Genomic DNA, 24,808 nt, shown 5'->3' with positions numbered 1-24,808 from the left:
AGGGCAATTTACAGGGGTGAAAAAATATTCACTGTAATATGATTCACTACACTGGAAAGAATGTCCAACCAAACAACAGAAATTTTTTGAGTTTTTAAAAAAATTTGCCTGTATTTATTTTTACCAATTCATTCAGTCCTTAATTCCACAAAGGATTTGAGATAGTTTATAAGAACATATCTTAACAATTCACTATATATGTATAAAATGTGGAACAGGAAAAAAACAATTTAAATATGCCACCCAAGTAAGACCCAAACCAGTTGTTATGGTTGTACTTCAAAATTTGTTCTCCGTTCCTGAGTAGCCAAGTTAAAAAAACAAAGTAGCCATTAAATAATTCTCACTAGAGAAAAGGAGAAAGCACACACAGTTCCTCAGGGAAAACAAGAATTGTTAATAGACGGCATAGCTTCTGGATGATGGGTATTGACACATTTAAAAAATAAAGATTATACAATAAGGAAAATACTTATGATAATGTTAAAGGAAAGATGCAAAATTATATATACACTCTGCAGTGATATAAAAGCATGGTACATATGGAAAAGACGAGACGGTCATACACATAACCTTTTCCCCCACAAAACTATGATTTCTTTGACTGTAATGACCATATCATATTCTTCTGTGCCAAAACCATGCCTAGAGGCTGAATGCTAGGCAGATAGTAGTAGTTTTTTATTTTTAACATATTAAAATGTCTGTATTTACTTAAGATAGTATTTGGCTTACAAGAATAGAAATAATCAGTATATAACAGAAATAATGAATATAAAAAGTATTTTCTGATGAAGAACTCATTGCTGCCACACTATGAATGGCCAGGTTGATTGCTTACACCTTACATAGCTGAAAAGCACTAAAGGCCTCAATCCACAACTTCCTTATTCCACTCCACATATATTTCAGATTCTTCCTTAAGGCTTACAAGATGTTAACTACCAAGAGGTATTACTATTATACCCAGATACGGGACAATATGTGGTCTTTTAAAAATTGCTTTATTTATGTTGGAAAAGCCAAAATAATTCTTATGTAGTTCAAATTTTGAAAAGAGAGCAAACAGAAATCTCCAAAATCAAACATGACCATAAAATTATAACAAATTTTTTATATCATCAAAAATTTAAAACTCATACCACAACAACCTGATAAGATTCCATACTATTAACAGCTGTCAAGTGTGTTCTTTAATTCAGTTCCTATTTCTTGACTTTTTCTTGCTTCTCAAATAGCAAGTAACTACAACCAAAATTTCCCCTTTTAACATAAGAAGTAGTCCCAAAGCAGAACTTGGACTTTCATTGTGGCTACTTTTTAAAAGGGATATGTGCCCTAAAACACATCAATCAGAACTGACAGTCTTTTAAAGTTAAAGACTCTAACATATTTATAAAAACAAACATGGAAATTGGACAATATTGTTATCATACGGCACTCAAAAAATAGTACTAAACACAAAAAACTGCACGCATCCTTCCTCTCTATAGGTATCATCATCAGTAATTTCTTTGGCCTTAAATGCTTATTTAAATACAGATGTTCAGAACATTAAAAAACACATTTAAAACATTTAAAAAGTTAAAAAAATGTTGGGTTAAAATAAATCTAATAAAAATCACTATACAGTCTTAAAAAACCAAAATTATAATATTAAAGTCCAGATATTCTGTATCCTATTATACAAAAAAAGAATTAATATACTCTGACATACATCCATTTAAATATGTTTTCATCTTTTTAAAAACCATATTCCCAGTCCCATTTTTCCAATAGGATAGGGCACTGATGATACTTAAATATTACCTCCTACCACCACCTTTTTAAAAAATAAAGGGACTTTGAGTCATATGGGAGATCTGGGGAAGGGAAAACTAAGGCCGTAAAATGAAAAAAGTCAAACTATTTCCACCCCCCCCCAGTTTTTTTCAGATGTTTAAAATGTGGTAAAATAAAGACTCAGAAGAAAATTTTTAGATATATTTAGATTTCATATTATATTCATTTAGAAAAAAACAGAAGAGCGAGGAAAACAATTAGATGGAAAAGAGAAAAAGATTCCAAGGTATCAAAGGAGAAGGGAGTAAGTTCCAAAGCATAAATGAAAGGAGACTCATTATAGCCTTAGCTCATGGACCAAGAGACTATCAGCTTTGTGCATCTCAATGGTCAATTCTGATTAACCACAGTTTTAAGTTATTTAACTGTTACTTAGACAACAAGATTTATTTCAAAATGGAATCGCAGGGGGAAAAACGAGGATAGCAGACATCCAGGGGGAGAAATTCTTGAAAGAATATTATATTAATAACAAAAATAAAGTTCTCAGATCAAATATAGCTCAAGACCATATCCAATACTTGGTGAGTAATTTACTCAACTCTTCCATAGAGAATTATCAATTATTTTTAAATGACACCTTATTTTTTAAAAAATTATTTTGAATTAAAATAGGAAACATGGTAATCAGTATTTCTGAGAGAGAAATGAGAGAATGGACACCAAAGAACATGACAATTCCAAAAAAGGTAGGTATGACTCACTGGACTGGAAAACGATCTTAATTTTAAAAGCTACTATATCAAGTACAAGGTAATTCTTCCTTTAATATTTTCCTATCATAGAAGCAGATTATGTAGTGCATCAAAAGATTCTAGAAAAGGAGTTCCTTTCTAAGTCAAAAGAAAATTTCCTTATCCAAAACTTGATACTCCTCAGAAGTCAAGAGGTAAACGTACTTGGTACAAGAACGAGGTTGGTTCTGTCACAATTGCACCTTTAGTGTTTTGTTTTGTTCTAAAATACTATAGTCCCTGATATGAAAACGCAATCAAGTTAGGATTCACTGTTAACAAAGGAAGGGTACAGCATTCTAGGTATCTACAAGCCTAAAAGAACAAAGACATGACACATGGCTCATTTTGTCTCACTCTGGTGGCCTTCCATTACCAAATATCCACTAGCTTCCTTCTATGACATCTGCTTAATAGCCATTTGAGTTCTCCTTGAATTCTAGAATGCCTGAACTCCAGATTCCCAGTGATTCTAGGTTTAGCTCTACTGGACTCTTCCAGAGTCCTAAAGGGAGCAGCCAGTTATCATACACACTCTAAGCCTGGTAGTGAAGGTTATCCTTCATGAATGCCCGTCCTTTTACAGCAGGTGTCACCATGTAACCTCCATGGGTGGTGTGGGAAGAGTAACTGCGGGCCATCTAGAAGTTTACAATCCTGGGAGGGAAAACTGGAGAGTGAGCTGCCTGAATCAAACATGAAAATATGCCATAAAGTTTCCTTTTTAAATTGTGACTTAATTAGGTCGACTTTCATTAGACAAAAAGGGGAAGAAGTCCTTGGAATTTGGAACAATAACTATATTAGAATCAAGAATATATGAAATTATATTAAAAATGAAATGATTCTGAAAAACGTCATTCTATTCCCCTCAATGTCCTCAGTTTTCCATAAGAAAGGAATGAAAAAGAATTCAGTAATTTTTTTATACATACTTCAAAGCTAAAGTTTCTCTTACATTTTTAAATTTCAAAGCAACACAGAAACCAATGGAACTTTGTGTAACTGATCAAAATTTGAAGAACTGATTCACATGTGCACACCCCAGAATCCTGCACAATGGATACAGCATAATGTTAACTACTATACAATGTAAGCTACAAACAAAAGCTGAGAGCTAAATTGAAGAAGAGAGTCCTATAGGTGTCTGACTTAGTCATTTCTGCAGACATGGGTACCACATGAAAATGTGAACAAAAAACAATAAACCAAGCTCCCAAGTCTCAGTCTTGAGTGTGGGGTGACAATTCCAAGCATATATCTGTAACCATAGTCAAATGTCAGGATGAGTCATTCCACTCTTTAACATATTTTACTTACTCTGGTCAGCATAGTTTTTGGCCTTGAGTTCAAGTTGTCTTGTTTGAGATTCTAAAGATTCCACTCTGGTCTGTAAATCCTTTTTTTCCTGTTCTTGAGAGTCTTCAAATTCAATGAATTTCTAATAAAGAAGAAAAATACATTATTTTCATTAGATTATGAAAAATTTTTAACATTATAAACCCCTGTGTTTCTTGGTATCAAGAATCACAACTAGGCATTAACTACTCAAGAAGATCTCAGAATCATGAACTTAGGTTGATTTTTAGTTTCTCTATAAAAATTAAGGTTTAGAGGACTTCTCTGGTGGTCCACTGGTTGAGACTCCGTGCTTCCATTGCAGGGGACACGGGTTCGATCCCTGGACAAGGGAACTAAGATCCCACATGCTGCACAGCACAGACAAAATATTAAAAAAAAAAATTAGTAAGGTTTAAAATCTCCAAATATAGAAGGGAAAAGATGACAAAATAATATTTATGAAAGTGTTTCCACTTCATTATAATAGGCATTCCAAAGAAAATACATAGAGATTGGTTCAAGATGGCAGAGTAGAAGGACGTGCTCTCACTCCCTCTTACAAGAACACCAGACTCACAACTGACTGCTGAACAATCATCGACAGGAAGACACTGGAACTCACCAAAAAAGATACCCTACATCCAAAGACAAAGGAGAAGCCACAATGAGACGGTAGGAGGGGCAAAAATCACAATAAAATCAAATCCCATAAATGCTGGGTGGGTGATTCACAAACTGGAGAACACTTACACCACAGAAGTCCACCCACTGGAGTGAAGGTTTTGAGCCTCACGTCAGGCTTCCCAATCTGGGGGTCCAGCAACGGAAGGAGGAACTCCTAGAGAATCAGACTTTGAAGGCTAGAGGGATTTGATTGCAGGACATCGACAGGACTGGGGAAAACAGAGACTCCACTCTTGGAGGGCACAGACAAAGTAGTGTGCTCGTCAGGACCCAGGGGAAGGAGCATTGACCCCATAGGAGACTGAACCAGACCTACCTGCTAGTGTTGGAGGGTCTCCTGCAAGGCAGGGGGTGGCTGTGTGTCACCGTGAGGACAAGGACACTGGCAGGCAGCAGAAGTTCTGGGAAGTACTTCTTGGCGAGAGCCCTCCCAGAGTCTGCCCTTAGCCCCACCAAAGAGCCCGGGTATGCTCCAGTGTTGGGTCGCCTCAGGCCAAACAACCAACAGGGAGGGAACCCAGCCCCACCCATCAGCAAACAAGTGTATTATTAAAGTTTTACTGAGCTCTGCCCATCAAAGCAACAGCCAGCTCTACCCACCACCACTCCCTCCCATCAGGAAACTTGCACAAGCCTCTCAGATAGCCTCATCCACTAGAGGGCAGACAGCAGAAGCAAGAAGAACTACAATCCTGCAGCCTGTGGAACAAAAACCACATTCACAGAAAGATAGACAAGATGAAAAGGCAGAGGGCTATGTACCAGATGAAGGAACAAGATAAAACCCCAGAAAAACAACTAAATGAAGTGGAGACAGGCAACCTTCCAGAAAAAGAATTCAGAATAATGATAGTGAAGATGATCCAGGACCTTGGAAAATGAATGAAGGCAAAGATCAAGAAGATGCAAGAAATGTTTAACAGGGGCTTCCCTGGTGGCGCACTGGTTGAGAGTCCACCTGCTGATGCAGGGGACACAGGTTCATGCCCCGGTCCGGGAGGATCCCACATGCCGCGGAGCGGCTGGGCCCGTGAGCCATGGCTGCTGAGCCTGCGCGTCTGGAGCCTGTACTCTGCAGCGGGAGAGGCCACAACAATGAGAGGCCCGCGTACCGCAAAAAAAAAAAAAAAAGAAATGTTTAACAAAGATCTAGAAGAATTAAAGAACAAACAAGCAGAGATGAACAACACAATAACTGAAATGAAAAAGACACTTGAAGGAATCAATAGCAGAATAACTGAGGCAGAAGAACAGATAAGTGACCTGGAAGACAGAATGGTGGAATTCATTGCTGCGGAACAGAATAAAGAAAAAAGAATGAAAAGAAATGAAGACAGCCTAAGAGGCCTCTGGGACATTAAATGCAACAACATTCGCATTATAGGGGTCCCAGAAGGAGGAGAGAGAGAAAGGACCCAAGAAAATATTTGAAGAGTTATAGTTGAAAACTTGCCTAACATGGGAAAGGAAATAGCCACCCAGGAAATAGTCCAGGAAGTACAGAGAGACCCGTACAGGATAAACCCAAGGAGAAACACGTCGAGACACATAGTAATCAAGCTGACAAAAATTAAAGACAAAGAAAAATTAATGAAAGCAGCAAGGGAAAAACGACAAACAACATAAAGGGAACTCCCATAAGGTTAACAGCTGATTTCTCAGCAGAAACTCTACAAGCCAGAAGGGAGTGGCATGATATATTTAAAGTGATGAAAGGGAAGAACCTACAACCAAGATTACTCTATCTGGCAAGGATCTCATTCATATTTGATGGAGAAATCAAAAGCTTTACAGACACGCAAAAGTTAAGAGAATTCAGCACCACCAAACCAGCTCTACAACAAATGCTAAAGGAACTTCTCTAAGTGGGAAACACAAGAGAAGAAAAGGACCTACAAGAACACACCCAAAACAATTAAAAAAAATGGTCACAGGAACATACATATCGATAATTACCTTAAACGTGAATGGATTAAATGCTCCAACCAAAAGACACAGGCTGGCTGAATGGATACAAAAACAAGACCCATATATATGCTGTCTACAAGAGACCCACTTCAGACCTAGGGACACATTCAGATTGAAACTGAGGGGATGGAAAAAGATATTCCATGCAAATAGAAATCAAAAGAAAGCTGGAGTAGCAATACTCATATCAGATAAAATAGACTTTAAAATAAATGTTACAAGAGACAAGGAAGGACACTACATAATGATCAAGGGATCAATCCAGGAAGAAGATATAACAATTATAAATATATATGCACCCAACATAGGAGCACCTCAATATATAAGGCAACTGCTAACAGCTCTAAAAGAGGAAATCGACAATAACACAATAATAGTGGCGGACTTTAACACCTCACTAACACGATTGGACAGATCATCCAAACAGAAAATTAATAAGGAAACACAAGCTTTAAATGACACAACAGACCAGATACATTTATTTGATATTTATAGGACATTCCAACCAAAACCAGATTACACTTTCTTCTCAAGTGTGCACGGGACATTCTCCAGGATAGATCATATCTTGGGTCACAAATCAAGCCTCAGTAAATTTAAGAAAATTGAAATCATATCAAGCAGATTTTCTGACCACAACGTTACGAGATTAGAAATGAATTACAGGGAAGAAAACGTAAAAAGGACAAACACATGGAGGCTAAACAATACGTTACTAAATAACCAAGAGATCACTGAAGAAATCAAAGAGGAAATCGAAAAATACCTAGAGACAAATGACAATGAAAACACGATGATCCAAAACCTATGGGATGCAGCAAAAGCAGTTCTAAGAGGGAAGTTTAGAGCTATACAAGCCTACCTCACGAAACAAGAAACATCTCAAATAAACAATCTAACATTACATCTAAAGGAACTAGAGAAAGAAGAACAAACAAAACCCAAAGTTAGCAGAAGGAAAGAAATCATAAAGATCAGAGCAGAAATAAATGAAATAGAAACAAAGAAAACAACAGCAAAGATCAATAAAACTAAAAGCTGGTTCTTTGAGAAGATAAACAAACTTGATAAACCATTAGCCAGACTCATCAAGAGAAAGAGGGAGTGGACTCAAATCAATAAAGTTAGAAATGAAAATGGAGAAGTTACAACGGACACCACAGAAATACAAGCAATCTAAGAGACTACTACAAGCAACTCTATGCCAATAAAATGGACAAAATGGAAGAAATGGACAAATTTTTAGAAAGGTATAACCTTCCAAGACTGAACCAAGAAGAAGCAGAAAATATGAACGGACCAATCACAAGTAATGAAATTGAAACTGTGATTAAAAATCTCCCAATAAACAAAAGCCCAGGACCAGATGGCTTCACAGGTGAATTCTATCAAACAGTTAGAGAAGAGCTAACACTCATCCTTCTCAAACTCTCCCAAAAAATTGCAGAGGAAGGAAAACTTGCAAACTCATTCTATGAGGCCACCATCACCTTGATACCAAAACCAGACAAAGATACTACAAACAAAGAAAATTACAGACCAATATCACTGATGAATATAGATGCAAAAATTCTCAACAAAATACTAGCAAACAGAATCCAACAACACATTAAAAGGATCATACACCATGATCAAGTGGGATTTATCCCAGGGATGCAAGGATTCTTCAATATATGCAAATCAATGTGATACACCATACTAACAAATTGAAGAATAAAAACCATATGATCATCTCAATAGATGCAGAAAAAGCTTGACAAAATTCAACACCCATTTATGATAAAAACTTTCCAGAAAGTGCGCATAGAGGGAACCTACCTCAACATAATAAAGGCCATATATGACAAACCCACAGCAAACATCATTCTCAATGGTGAAAAACTGAAAGGATTTCCTCTAAGATCAGGAACAAGACAAGGATGTCCACTCTCACCACTATTATTCAACATAGTTTTGGAAGTCCTAGCCATGGCACTCAGAGAAGAAAAAGAAATAAAAGGAATACAAGTTGGAAAACTTGAAGTAAAACTGTCACTGCTTACAGATGACATGATACTATACATAGAGAATCCTAAAGATGCCACCAGAAAACTACTAGAGCTAATCAATGAATTCGGTAGTTTCAGGATACCAAATTAATGCACAGAAATCTCTTGCATTCCTATACACTAATGATGAAAAATCTGAAAGAGAAATTAAGGAAACACTCCCATTTACCACTGCAACAAAAAGAATAAAATACCTAGGAATAAACCTACCTAGGCAGACAAAAGACCTGTATGCAGAAAACTATAAGACACTGATGAAAGAAATTAAAGAGGATACCAACAGATGGAGAGATATACCATGTTCTCAGATTGGAATAATCAATACTGTGAAAATGACTATACTACCCAAAGCAATCTACAGATTCCATGCAATCCCTATCAAATTACCAATGGCATTTTTTACAGAACTAGAACAAAAAATCCTAAAGTTTGAAGGGAGACACGAAAGACCCCGAATAGCCAAAGCAGTCTTGAGGGAGAAAAACAGAGCTGGAGGAATCAGACTCCCTGACTTCAGACTATACTACAAAGCTACAGCAATCAAGACAATATGGTACTGGCACAAAAACAGAAATATAGATCAATGGAACAGGATAGAAAGCCCAGAGATAAACCCATGCACCTATGGTCAACTAATCTATGACAAGGAGGCAAGGGTATACAATGGAGAAAAGACAGTCTCTTCAATAAGTGGTGCTGGGAAAACTGGACAGCTACATGTAAAAGAATGAAATTAGAACACTCCCTAACACCATCCACAAAAATAAACTCAAAATGGATTAAAGACCTAAATGTAAGGCCAGACACTATAAAACTCTTAGAGGAAAACAAAGGAAGAACACTCTAACATAAATCACAGCAAGATCCTTTTTGACCCACCTCCTAGAGTAATGGAAATAAAACCAAAAATAAACAGATGGGGGCTTCCCTGGTGGCACAGTGGTTGAGAGTCCGCCTGCCGATGCAGGGGACACGGGTTCGTGCCCTGGTCTGGGAAGAGTCCACATGCCGTGGAGCGGCTAGGCCCATGAGCCATGGCCGCTGAGCCTGCGCGTCCAGAGCCTGTGCTCCGCAACGGGAGAGGCCACAACAGTGAGAGAGGCCCGTGTACCGGAAAAATAAATAAATAAATAAACAAATGGGACCTAATGAAACTTACAAGCTTTTGCAAAGCAAAGGAAACTACAAACAAGATGAAAAGACAACCCTCAGAATGAGAGAAAATATTTGCAAACGAATCAACGGACAAAGGATTAATCTCCAAAATATACAAAGAGCTCGTGCAGCTCAATTAAAAAAAACAAACAAACCGATCAAAAAATGGGCAGAAGACCTAAAGAGACATTTCTCCAAAGAGGACATACAGATGGCCAAGAAGCACATGAAAAGCTGCTCAACATCACTAATTATTAGAGAAATGCAAATCAAAACTACAATGAGGTTATCACCTCACACCAGTTAGAATGGGCATCATCAGAAAATCTATAAACAACAAATGCTGGAGAGGGTGTGGAGAAAAGGGAACCCTGCTGCACTGTTGGTGGGAATGTAAATTGGTACAGGCACTATGGAGAACAGTATGGAGGTTCCTTAAAAAACTAAAAATAGAATTACCATATGACCCAGCAATTCCACTACTGGGCATATACCCAGAGAAAACCATAATTCAAAAAGACACATGCACCCCAATGTTCATTGCTGCGCTATTTACAATAGCCAGGTCATGGAAGCAACCTAAATGCCATCGACAGACGAATGGATAAAGACGATGTGGTACATATATGCAATGGAATATTACTCAGCCATAAAAAGGAACGAAATTGGGTCATTTGTTGAGACATGGATGGATCTAGAGACTGTCAAACAGAGTGAAGTAAGTCAGAAAGAGAAAAGCAAATATCGTATATTAACACATATATGTGGAACCTAGAAAAATGGTACAGATGAACCGGTTTGCAGGGCAGAAATAGAGACACAGATATAGAGAACAAAAGTATGGACACCAAGTGGGGAAAGCAGTGGGGGGGGTGTGTGTGTGTGTGTGTGTGATGAATTGGGAGACTGGGATTGACATGTACACACTGAGGTGTATAAAATGGATGACTAATAAGAACCTGCTATATAAAAAAATAAATTAAATTTTTTAAAAAGTGGAATTACTGTGTTAAAAAAAATACATATACCTACTCCAAACACATAAATCCTTTAACTTAACTAGTATACTTACACATTCATCTGAGTTCAATACATAATTTTTTACATAATTTTGTATATAATATGTAAAAGAGAAAACTAAAGGATGGAATATCAATAAATATATTTAAATGATTATTTGATTAATGAACAGTCTTCTAAATTACCTAAACCATGTGCTAGAAATATCTCCACCAAATTTAATTTACTAAAATCATTCTCATCATGGAGAGATTATCAATAAATCTCAGTCTTCATCTTGTTTTTTAAATAGTTTTATCTGCATCATTTGACAACTGATCACTCGCTCCTCCTTAAAACTTTTTTTTCTCCCAATTGGGTTTTTTCCTTGTTTTCCTTCCACTTTGCTGGCTGCTCCTTCTTGGTCTTTGTTTGTTCTTCCTCTTGTCCCCACCTTAACACTGGCAAGCTCAGTCCCTGGACAACTCTTTTTCTTCATTGTTTATTCTTATTCCCTGTGACCTCATCCAGTTTCAAAACTTTAAATACTAAATGAATGCTGACAACCTCCAAATTTCTAGCCCAGCCTCTAGCCCAGACCTGAATTTCAGATTTGTAATGTCCAGTTGCCTTCTGGACAACTCCATCTGAATGTCTAATAAGAACCTTCAACTTAACATGTCAAAGCCTGCTCCTCCTGGTCTTACCTAGCTCATTAAGTTACTGTGGTCAGTTGCTCAGGCCCAAAATTCTACTCTTTCTCTAATACGTGATATCCAATTCAACAGCAAATCTACCTTCAGATCTGACCACTTTTCATCATCTCCATCACCATCTTGGTCTGTGCCACCATTATCTATTGCCTGGATTAGTGCAGTAGCAATAGCCTCCTAACTGGCCTCCTTACTTCCACCCTTGTACCTCTACAATGCATTTTCCATACAGTAGTTAGGGTGACCCTTTTAAAACATCAGATCAGTGTACTCCTCTGCTTGAAATCCTCTGATTGCTTGCATTCTCCCAAAGTCCTTACCAGAGACCCCCAGGACGAATACAATCGATCATCCTCTTACTTCTTTGACATCATCTTCTACTACTCTTCCCCCAGATATCCAAGTGGCTTGCTCATCCTCACCTCCTTAACATCTTTGTTCAAATGTCAGCTTCTTACTAAGACTTTTTGTGCCCATCATATTTAAAACTGCAATACCCACTCCCTACTCTCCTTCCTGCTTTTTTTTCTCTTATTGCACTTATCCTCATCTAGCATACTATATATTTTAGGAATTTATCTTATTTATTATCGGCCTTGCCTCGCTAGAATGTAGGTTCCATAAGGGCAGGGATTTCTCTTGCTTGCTGTTGTTATGCCCAGTGGAAAGAATGATGATGGCACATGGCAGGTGCTCAAATATTTGTTAAACAAATGAATGAATACATAAATGAAAAAACTTTCACAGTAAAAAAAAACTAAAACCCATAGAGAAAACTGTATAATTCACAAATAAACTTAGATATCACTAAATACACTCTAGTTTTAATATGAAATTTGCTGTCTATTACCTACTTTATCTGTCCTGAAACTTTTCAATCACTGTAGTGGACACTGTTTTTTGTCTTGTACACGCTGTCTTCCTTTGAGGAACTTCTCCTCAGTTCCTCCTCATGCAAAATCTATTCAGTCCATGCAATTCGATTCGTGAGGACTCCATCTCCCTACGGGTGGGCATATGACCTGAACCAGATTGATCAGAGTCCTCTCTGGGACATTTGCCAGTTTTTAGGAAGAATACTACCTCTCCCTCTGGAATCCCAAACTCTTAAGAATCTAGCAGGCTTAAGCTGCAGAGGGACATCCTTTTCAACAGGTGGAAAGAGCATGCCTGAAAACAAAGCCAATGTTAAAGGAAAACAACAAGGGGGGAAAAACCCTAATTAAAGATACTATTTGAGTTCCTAGATTCAATATTTCCTGAGGTTGGCATTTCCCAATTGTTTTATTTCTTCAGTGACATAAACCAATAAATTCTATTTTGGGCTTCCCTGGTGGCGCAATGGTTGAGAGTCCCCCTGCCGATGCAGGGGACACGGGTTCATGCCCCGGTCCGGGAGGATCCCACATGCCACGGAGCGGCTGGGCCCGTGAGCCATGGCCGCTGGGCCTGCACGTCTGGAGCCTGTGCTCTGTAACGGGAGAGGCCACAACAGTGAGAGGCCCGCGTACCGCAAAAAAAAAAAAGAAAAGAAAAGAAAAATAAATTCTATTTTATATAAGCTTGAGTTGGTTTCTATCACAAGAAACTAAAAGCATCCTAATATATTCAGCTACTTTCCCTCAAGAACTATTTTATTTTCTCATTTTATTAGCCAAGATTTTCCTTATCTTTGAAGCTTGAAACCTCCAACATCTGAAACACATCTTAATCATTTGGAGCTCCATAGACTGATTTGGGAATTTGATATATCCATGAACCATGTTTCCCCAGAAGAAATGCCCTCACCCAACCCAAATTCTACCTATTTTTCTCAGAGGCTCAGAGACCCTTTAAGCCCTTCCACAAACCCCACATTTAGCACCCCTGCCCTCTACTTTTCTGTGAAAATATTCCATATTTGTCATTGTTTATTTTTTGTAGAATATTAATCTAAAAATGATTACATAAAGGAGTAAAGGTTATAGTAAATGTAAGAAAAGAGGTAAACTTGACAAATCATTCATTTACTCAAGAAATGACTACTTTAAAAAGGGGAGGGGTGGGATTCCCTGGCGGCCCATGGTTAAGACTCCACGCTACCACTGTAGGGGGTGCGGGTTCGATCCCTGGTCAGAGAACTAAGATCTTGTATGCCACGTGGTGCAGAGGGAAAAAAAGAGAAATAAAGAAACGACTACTTACTTAAACTACTTAGTATGTGCCAGGCACACGGAATATGACTGTGAGTATCATACTATCCCTGCCTTCCAAGGGTGTTCACTGGCTACAAATTGAATGCAGGCAGACGATACAAAGGTTACATTGAACAGAAAAGCAGCATTATGTAACAGGATGTTGCTGATGAAGTCTGAGTAAGTTATTTCAACATTTTACCTGGGGACAGAAGCAAAGACTAAGAATTAATAAGAAAATGTAATTATTTTTTGGCCTGCTTTGAAAATGATGCTCCCTTGGCTAACGGAACTGCCATATCTGGGCAAATAACCAGAAAGTCTTATTTCAGGCTTGTGTGCTATGGATAAAATGTTGTTTTAAAGAACATACAGCAGATGTTTACCAAGTAACACCTAAAATGCTGTGCTATTAAACTCCTAACAAAACTTTTACCCCTAACAGATTGGTGGTTGCCAGGGGCAGGGAGTGGAGGTAGGGGATATGGGTGAAGGTGATCAAAGGGTACAAACTTCCACTTAAAGTCCTGGTGATATAATGCACAGCATGGTTACTACAGTTAAAAATACTACTGTATTGGGGGGCTTCCCTGGTGGCGCAGTGGTTGAGAGTCTGCCTGCCGATGCAGGGGACACGGGTTCATGCCCTGGTCCGGGAGGATCCCACATGCCGCGGAGCGGCTGGGCCCATGAGCCATGGCCGCTGAGCCTGTGCGTCCGGAGCCTGTGCTCCACAACGGGAGAGGCCACAACAGTGAGAGGCCCGCATACCACAAAACAAACAAAAAAAACCGACTGTACTGTATATTTGAAGGTTGCTAAGAATAGATTTTTTTTAAGTTCTCACCACACACAAAAAAAAGTATGTGAAGTGATGGCAATGTGTTAACTAACTTTTTGTGGTAATCATTTTGCAACATATACCTTTATCAAATCATTACATTGTACACTTTAAACTTACACCATATGTCAATTACTTCTCCATAAAGCTAGTAAAAAAATCCAACTTTACCACTATCCCGCCTTTTCAGAACTCCTTTCTGAATGATAGAAGAAATATTGTCACAGACACACAGCTTCATTTCTTAGCGACCCAGTTTGGCTGCATAAGGGCATGAATAATCCACAACTATTCAGCAGTCACTATTATATGCTTACTCTTCAAGCCGACCTACACCCAGATGGTTCAAGCTTCCGCTTTTTTCACATTTTATTACTTAAAGTAAATATCACCTTAAGTAAACAGGGCAAAAAGAAGAGAGATTTTTTTTTTCCCCAAAATGATGTGACCGTTTTCTGGACCGGCAGGGTTATCTTCAAATGGAAATCTCTTGTTTCTGCAGTTTCCCTTCACAGGAAATGACTGGAAATAGTGAAAATATTCCAAAGCAAATACATAATCCCAGGCCTCTCCTTCAAGCAAATTAAAATAGATAAACTTAGAGACTTCAAAATGAACTGTTTCTCTCAAGGGTATGTATGTTTTTTCCTTTCTTATTCTAAACAGTGGATCTTAAGCTTTTTGGAATCATGAACTGCTTTGAGAATCTTATGAATATAGACCTTTCCCCAAGAAAATAAATATACAAAGCAGGGAATTCCCTGGTGGTCCAGTGGTTAAGAATCTGCCTTCCAATGCAGGGGACGCGGGTTCGATCCCTGGTCGGGTCCCACATGCCTCGGGGCAACTAAGCCCGCGCGCTGCAACGAAGACCCTCGCAGCCAAAAATAAATAAATAAATGTGAAGAATTACAAAGTATTAAAAAATATATACGAAGCAAACTATTCATTCAATTTCAGTGCATCTTCAAGCTCTATAAGAAATCAAGAATGATTTTCCCCATTTATAAAAATTATAAATGTTGACTGATTTTCAAAAATAAGTTTTAAAATTTCTCTCTTGAAAAATCCCATTTTGTTTGTTTGTTTATTTGGAGGAGGTGGGCTGCACCACGCGGCTTGCAGGATCTCTGTTCCCCGACCAGGGAATGAACCCGGGCCACGGCGATGAAAGTGCCGAATCCTAACCACTAGACCACCAGGGAACTCCAGAAAATCCCAATTTTAAATGTGTATTAAATCTTGTTTGGAAATGTAAAGCTGCCGCCTTCATTTAAAATGCTAATCACTATTGCACAACAAAAATAAATATGCCTCAGTTTTGATAAGGTATGTTAATAGATCACGCAGGGCACTGAAAGCCTGGTAGGGTAAACACTTCTTTTTAAAAAAAAATATTTATTTATTTATTTATTTATTTATTTTTATTTTTGGCTGCATCAGGTCTTCGTTGCAGCACGCAGGGCGGGATGTTTTAGTTGCAGCGCGAGGGCTCTTCATTGCAGCGCGAGGGCTTCTCTCTAGTTGTGGCGCACGGGTTTTCTTCTCTAGTTGTGGCGTGTGGGCTCTGTAGTTTGTGGCACTCGGGCTCAGTAGTTGTGGAGTGCAGGCCCAGCTGCCCCGCGGCATGTGGGATCTTAGTTCCCCGACCAGGGATCGAACCCGCGTCCCCCGCACCAGAAGGCAGATTCTTCACCACTGGACCACCAGGGAAGTCCTGATAAACACTTCTTAACAGCCTTCAAAGAGTAATCAAGAAAAAGTAACAAATGATTGAAATTATCTAAATTGTCATCCAAGAGACATATCTGACAAACAGGCTAGTTTTTAGCCACTGTTTTGTAAAATATCCCTGAAAACAAAGATAACCTTGGGAACAGACGTTGCTATAGGGTAGGGTAACTCAAAAACACAATACTGATAATAAGTACAAAAAACTTCAGAAGATGACCTGGTTCTATATGGCACTTTGCAATAATGTGAAAGTGAGAAACATAAAAATTTAAGAAAAAGGAAATTCGAATAGAAATAGAGAAGGTGCCATGAAATTCAATCAGCTGCTAAAAGAAGACTGTTAGCAGAAAAAGGTTTAGATTCCTGGTCCTAATAGGAGTCCTTTTTCCTGGGTGTGGGTTAGAGGTAGAGCATAAGGGAGGTAATGAGAACTGTTTCTTTTTTCTGTTCCTAACCTTCTCATACTATAGTGAAAATAATCAGGCAATAGCTGGTATGGATTACACTAAGTAGAAAGTTCTCCAACAAGCCTTTCTACTTCTCTTCTACGCTCAGAGACCCTAGGTGGGCTAGTGAGCACATGTGAGTACTGTTGAACCTCTTTGTAATTTTGCAGACTACAAACACGTCTGACTCTTGTTTTAAAGTCTTCTTAACTTACTTTGAAAAACATGTCCGCTTTCTACTCCTGTATTTTCAACTTAACACACAAGCTGAGATCATATAAAAATAGGAACGTAGCCCATTCTGTCACTTTCTCATCAAAGAAAAATTGTTGTCACAATTAAATAAAACCACACACTTATTTACAGTGACTGTTCTCCAGATGCCGGTAGAAATACAGAATAGGCAGTGAGGTAGTACAAAGATGCTTATTACAAACTACTAGGTAATGACATTCATAAGATTTACTCTTAACTTAAATAACATATTAACTAAAAAGTTTTTATCCACCCAACCAGTCCAAGCCCTTACTTCATGATAGCCACCAAAGAAACACAGTAAACAGTTATCAACATAACATGCTAAGTACTACAATGGAAGCAAGTATAAGGGGCAATAGAAACGTAGAGGAATAAGCAACTGAATATGTTTTAAAAAAAGAGAAGCTCTTTCAGCTGACTTTAAAAGAAACAGTTTATCTAACAAAGGGGGTAAAGACACTCCAGGCAGAGGTAACGGCACATGCAAAGGCATAGAGGCATGAAGATCGGCGTGCCCGGCATGTCCAGGGAGATAAAATTCGGGATTGGAGTGTCAGTAAATGATGTAACGGGTAAACCAATAGCCAAAGAATATGTTGAGGAATCTCTCCTCTGACTCACAAAGGGAATAAGTGGGCAAAGAAGATTCCACTTATCCATCCACCCTTTCAACACACAACTTGATTATTCTAAGGTGCTGAGAATGTAGTAGATTATAAAACAGATCTGCTCCCTATGCTCCATTGCTTGAAATTTGGCAGACGAAAACAGACATTAAATATGTGTAACTGACGGGAATTCCCTGGTGGCCTAAGTGGTTACGACTCAGCACTTTCACTGCAGGGGGCCAGGGCTGGATCCCTGGTTAGGGAACTAAGATCCCTCAAGCTGTGTGATACAGCCAAAAAAAAAAAAAAAAAAAAAAAGTAACTGACAAAAGACTGATTTGTGAAGATAAGTTAACACAAAAGTTGCCCGCTGAAGTTAATGCTGATGAGGGATGGCTGGTATTTCTGTTACTTTTTTTTTTTTTTTTTTTTTGCAGCAGTCACAATTTATTTGGTAAATAAATCAAATTAGTACACTATACTATATTACATGTTTCACAATACAGAGAATTGTGTCTTTTCATAGAGTTAAAAGTTGAAAACTGAAAAACACTTTTTTAACTGTTTGTTTTTATTTTCAGAGAGACAATTTTTTTTTTGGAGTCTAGTTGATTTACAATGTCGTGTTAGTTTAAGGTGTACAGCAAAGTGAATCAGTGATACATATACATATATTCCACTCCTGTTTTAGATTCTTTTTCCATATAGGCCATTACAGAGTATTGAGTAGAGTCTGTTACTTTCTAAGTGACATCAACATGGGATAAGAACACAACCTTGGTTTACAACTCAGTCTCAGGCTCAGGCTTATATATGATGTGATACTTGCCAAGACTTTCTGAAATGAGGAGTTAACATTTCAAACTCTGAATACAAAATGAGACTTTAAAAAACCATAGTTCAAGTTCATACACAATGCAACAACACTGTAATCACATGACACAAGAAATAGTACGAGATATCAGAAAAGTTATACGTATAATGGGAAACTAACTTGATATGACTCAAGGAAGACATTCCTGAGACACTGAAACTGAGATCTGAAGGCTAAAAAAAAAAGTTTATAAAGTAAAGAGCAAAAAGTTCATCAAGCTGAAAGAAACCAAGGAAGTCCAGAATGGCCAAGCTTAGAGATCTGGGAGAAAGAATGGCCTGAGATGAGGATGGAACGTAGATAAAGAACAAATCATATAGGGCCTTACAGGATACTGGATCACGTTAAGGATGTTTAAATCCACTCATACCTTGAAAAGCGCAGTCTGTGAGGATACGGAGAATGGGCTGTGCTGAGAAGGGAACAAGAGTATCTGAAGGGAGACCAAAGGTTATCACAGTAATGAGAGATGATGACGTGCAGTAGCAGTGAGGATGGAGAGATGAGGAAGAACTCAGGATGTTCTGGAGGTAAATAAACAGGATTGGTGACTGAATGAACGTAAAGGAGAAGAGAAAAGGAAGCTCAGGAAAAAGTCTAGTTTCTGATTTGGCCAATGGTGAGGATGGTGGTATCGCTTATCTAGGATAAACAGATGGGGGAGAGGTATGGGTAATATAATAGAACTGATTTTTACTATCAAGGTGAGCTACCTGTGAGGTATTCAAGCACACCATATGGAATATTTATTTGTACAGGTATCTCATTATTAGGAGTGTAACTGGTACAACCCACGTGGAAGTTAGCAACGTGGATCAAAGTCCTTAAAGAATGTATGAAAAGAGTGTTACTTTTATCATACTTTAAGAGCTTTGATATATAACATTATATATAGTGTGATTCTACATTTACAAACTGGAGGAATAAGTAGATAGGCAAAATAAAAGCTTTGGAGGCATATATTAAAATGGCTGTTTAGCAGTGGTGGGATTTAGGATGACTTTATCTTTCTTTAACAGCCTTATCCTTAAGTAATGTAGGGTCTTCCCTGGCAGTCCAGTGGTTAAGACTCTATGCTTTCACTGTGGAGGGTGTGGGGTCAACCCCTGGTCAGGGAACTATGGTCCCGCATGCCATGCATCGCAGCCAAAAAAGAAAACAAACAAAAAAAACAAACAAAACAACTATTTTTAGGCAAAGTAATTAGGATTTTGGAGGCTCTACCCTAGCCAGAGACATTTTAAAGAAGAAAAAAAAAAAGTAAATGAATGCTCATAAGAAGCGTATAAACATTCATAATTGATTTAATGTGACAACTTCTGCCAGAGGCATAACTTTATAAAGATCGTCACCCTCCACTACATTTGGCAAATGGTGGAGGTAGGGCAATATCAAAATCAAGGCAAGTGAGGGGCAGTTTTTCAAATTACAAAACCGTCCTACCCCTGGAGAATTCTGGTTACCCCCTCCAAAAATAGGAGAGTTTGTTAGATCCCTCAGATATGCTGGTGTAGAGTACACATCTCCCCCCAACCCCTCTGTCTGTCTCTCTCCCTCTCTCAGTTTCTCTCTCAAGCTTTTTAAAAAAAGTGTTGGGAGTGGGATAAGAGCCCGTGAATAGGCTTTTTTAGCATGTGTTATAAATACATCTTCACTGGATACCCTTTCTCCTCTCAATAGCTAATTAGTCAGCGACAAAGTAACTCTAGACAGAACTCTCCTGGGAGCAACTAGACACTGTTTAAAGCAAAACAAAACAAAACAAAACAAAAAAAGGCAGTAGACAACACACACTCATGTCAGGATCTAAAAAGAACAAGCAAAATGGTTTCAAGTCCAGATGGCTTATAGGGGTTGTTGTGCCCTACTGTTCTGGAGAAAAACAAATACTTTGAAAAGGCAAGCTCCCTAAATTAAAAACAAAAAAAAATCCCTAGACACGTTGTTTATTGGAGAAAGATGTCAAGAGACAAAAAACAAAAACAAACAAAAACCCATAACCTTTAAAATAGCAACTTTGAATACAGTAGTTCTCTAAAAAACATCACCAAATAAAAGGCTGACTTACTGCTCATAATCCACCCAGATATTATCCACCCCCCATTTACTCTGCAGAGTGGGGGAAGGAAAATATTTCCATTATTTTAAATAATCATTGCTATCAGTTAAGTTCAGTTAAATGTAATTGTTTTTCAATGTAGTATCTTTTAAGAAATAAGAGGATAAACCATATTATTAAACAATGCCCAAGGGATGTGATTCCCCGCCCCCCCAATCCCAAATGTGGAAAAAAATTTCTAATACAAAGGACTCCATTTCTTCAAAACTAAATAACAAGGGGGTAGAAAAGGAGAACAGTTACAGATTAAGAGATGCTTAAGAGGCATCTTAAACCAAGTATAAATATGTGGACCATCTTCTTTCAACCCTAATTGAAACAACCAACTATAAAATTACATTTATGAGACAATTGGGGAAATGTGAACACTCATTAAATATTAGCTATTATTAAGAATAATCATTTATAACTTAAGTATGATAATGTTTGCTTTTTAAAAAAACTCTTTTAGAGATATGCTGGTGTACAGTCTTTGATCTGCTTTAAAATTATGGTGGAGATGCTGAGGGGAAGTGGGGAGGGACAGATGAAACAATACTGGCTTGAGACTGATAACTGTTAAAGCTGAGTGATGGATATGTGGGAGTTCATTATACTCTTCCCTTCTACTTTAACACTTGGATATTTCCATAATAAAAAGTTTAAAGAAATAACTTGGAACAGAATTACTTGTAGCATTTAAGTTAATGATGAAATTTTGTAGTAAGAGCTTCCTGTCATTAAAAATCAAATAAATATGCACAAAGGGGCATGTACAAGGATATTTGCTGCAGTGCTATTTCTAACAGTTCAAAACTAGAAGATAACTTAAATGTCCATCAATAGATAGTGAACAAGTAAATTATGATAGATCCATGTTATGGAAACCATGTAATTAGAGAATTAGAGTGAGTGTAAGGCTGAAAACAGGGGGAATGACTGGGAGAATAAAAGCACTAGTTAAGTAATGCCCCCAGCAGGTCCCTAGCATCATCCCAGAGCAGCCAGGTGGTCCTCTTTGCCCACCCACACAGAAAATAAGAAGTTTGTTTTCTTAATAAACTCAATAAAAGAGATTCTAGACTAGGGGAGAGATACCAGGCACAGCCAGGTGCCAAATGAAAAGAGAGAAATTAAATGAAAATCTATATGCCAAACAGTAGTACTGACAGTCCCCTTTCAGTTCCTGCTCTCACCCAGGTCTCATAATAACTAGGTTTATCTACCACTCCACTCCGCCCACCCCAGAGAGATTAATCTTTCCTTGGAAAAACTCAAATGTCTCTGAGAAAACACCATGGGATAATACCGAAATCTGAGTTCCCAAGACACAATAAATTGTGCCTAGGCACACAAAACTTCTGACCATCCTTTTTTAGTGTCTTACTCTTAAAACGTGAAGGGATAATTAAGGGTTATCAGGCATCTGAAGCTCCAACCTGAAAAAGAGAGACCTAATATCAGGAAAAAAAGGCGGTTGGGGGGTGGAGATACACTGAGGAAACAGACAAAGCAGGGAACAAATAAAAGCTATAATTAATATCCTCAGAGACCAAAGAAAAGTCATTGCATCCATGAAACCACAACAGTATACTATTTTCAAAAGAATTGGCGAAGAGGGGAAAACAAAAACAAGGGAGAGCTCTTAGAAACTACAAAAGCATGAATCGAAGAATCTAGCACTTGGGGGCTTCCCTGGTGGCGCAGTGGTTGAGAATCTGCCTGCCAATGCACAGGACACGGGTTTGATCCCTGGTCCGGGAAGATCCCACGTGCCACAGAGCAACTAAGCCCGTGCGCCACAACTACTGAGCCTGTGCTCTAGAGCTCGTGAGCCACAACTACTGAGCCCACGTGCTGCAACTACTGAAGCCCGTGTGCCTGGAGCCCATGTTCCACAAGGAGAAGCCCGTGCACTGCAATGAAGAGTAGCCCCCGCTCGCCGCAACTAGAGAAAGCCCGCACACATCAGCGAAGGAAGGAAGGAAAGAAGGAAGGAAGGAAGGAAGGAAGGAAGAATCTAGCACTTATCCTGTCTTTCCTGTACACACTATACCTTAGGGTAACCAAACCGTTGATGAGGAGGAAGTTTTCTTTTATAAGAAAATTCAGCTAGGGACTTCCCTGGTCGTCCAGTGGGTAAGACTCTGTGCTCCCAATGCAGGGGCCTGGGTTCTCTCCCTGGTCGGGGAACTAGATCCTGCATGCAGGCCTCAACTAAGAGTTCGCATGCTGCAACTAAGAAGTCTGCATGCTGCATCTGAAAAAAAAGATCCCACGTGCTGCAACTAAGACCAGGTGCAGCCAAAACAAATAAATAAATATTAAAACAAAAAAGAAAAGAAAAGAAAGCTAAAAAATGCTGAATGAATAACTGAGTTAGAATAGAACCATTTCCCAATCCTTAATGAAATAACAGGGAATATCCAGTCACTATGCAGATTCTCCTGGTTGCCTCACAAATGCTTTTTATAGTAAGGACCCAAACAAAGTCCTTAAGTTGCATTTGGATGATATATCTCTTAGGACTCTCTTAGACTACAGATTCCCCAGTCCTTTCCACCCAATGGTCTTAGTAGCCACTGATGATCTTAGAGGGAATACTATAAAACTATTGTAAAGTATAATTTAGATCTATCCAGACACAGGTTGTTGCCAGTTATGAGTAAATGAAACTGACCAGGCAATTCATAGAAAAGGATCACATTAGTGATCTGAGAAAAGCAAATTAAAACAAGAGGTTATTTCACACACATCAGAGTGGCAGCAAAACCCAGAAAGTCTGACAGTACTGAGTGTTGGCAAAAATACAGGAAAATAACTCTTATACACTACTGGTGGGAATATAAATCACTACACCCCTTTTGAAAAGAAATGTGGCCATGTCATTTTTTTTTTTTTTTGCAGTACGCGGGCCTCTCACTGTTGTGGCCTCTACCGTTGTGGAGCATAGGCTCCGGACGCGCAGGCTCAGCGGCCATGGCTTACGGGCCCAGCCTCTCCGCGGCATGTGGGATCTTCCCGGACCGGGGCACGAACCCGTGTCCCCTGCGTCGGCAGGCGGACTCTCAACCACTGCGCCACCAGGGAAGCCCCTGGCCATGTCTTTTTAAGTTTACAAATACATATCTTAAAAACTGGCATCTTTATTTCTTCATCAAAGTATACATCTTCAATGCAGCCACTACAGAAAACAGTATGGAGATTACTCAAAAAAAATAAGAATAGAACTACCATATGACCTAGCTATTCCACTTCTGGGTATTTACCTGAAGGACATGAAAACATTATTTCAAAAGGATAAATGCACCACTGTGTTCATTACAGCATTATTTGCAATAGCTAAGATATGGAAATAACCTAAGTATCCATCAATGGATGAATTGATAAAAAGATGTGGTATACACACACACACACACACACACACACACACATACATACAGTGGAATACTACTCAGCCACAAAAAGAATGAAATCCTGCCATTTGCAACAACATGGATGGATCTTGAGGGTATTATGCGAAGTGAAATAGGTTGGATGGACAAAGACACCATATTTCACTCATGTGTAGGATCTAAAAAATAAAACAAAACAAATGAACAAGCAAAATAAAATAAAAGCAAACTCATAGATACAAAGAACAGATTAGTGGTTACCACAAGGCAAGGGGACTGTGGGTGGCTGCAATGGGTGAAGCAGGTCAACTGTATGGTGATGGATGGTTATACTTGTGGTGACCACTCTGTAGTATATACAGATGTTGAACTATCAATGCCATATACCTGAAACATTAAAAATAAATAAATAGATTAATAAAGTATATACATTTGAGAAGCTCTTGGGTATGCACTGAATGTTACCACATTCAATGTCTGTAGTACATTATGTAGTAAACTATAGGAAATAACTCAAAACTGTCATCAGTTGAAGAATGAACAGTGATATTCACATAATGGAATACATAGCAGTTAAAAGAACTAGATACATATGTATGTATCATCATGGATGGATCTGAAAAACATTGAATAAAAAAAGCAAACCGCAGGGCTTCCCTGGTGGCGCAGTGGTTGAGAGCCCACCTGCCGACGCAGGGGACACGGGTTCGTGCCCCGGTCCGGGAAGATCCCACATGCCGCGGAGCGGCTGGGCCCGTGAGCCCTGGCCGCTGAGCCTGCACGTCCGGAGCCTGTGCTCCACAACGGTAGAGGCCACAAGAGTGAGAGGCCTGCGTACCGCAAAAAAAAAAAAAAAAAGCAAACTGCAAAATTATATGAAAATGTAATAGGATTTA

General features: G+C 38.6%; 1 protein-coding gene across 2 annotated transcripts in view; it reads right to left on the bottom strand.

Moving 5' to 3' along the window:
- The window catches only part of SPAG9 (sperm associated antigen 9), a 134,686-nt gene that overhangs the window by 85,836 nt on the left and 24,042 nt on the right, over nt 1–24,808 (bottom strand). For both annotated transcript variants that reach the window (XM_082604422.1, XM_082604421.1), the window contains exon 2: nt 3,897–4,017. In XM_082604422.1, the coding sequence (XP_082460548.1) occupies nt 3,897–4,017 (121 nt within the window). The remainder of the gene's footprint in view (nt 1–3,896; nt 4,018–24,808) is intronic.

Source organism: Mesoplodon mirus (assembly GCF_964341445.2).
Source record: "Mesoplodon mirus genome assembly, chromosome: 18".
In the NCBI taxonomy this organism is placed as follows: Eukaryota; Metazoa; Chordata; class Mammalia; order Artiodactyla; family Ziphiidae; genus Mesoplodon; species Mesoplodon mirus.
This window is presented reverse-complemented; position numbering and strand designations above follow the sequence as displayed.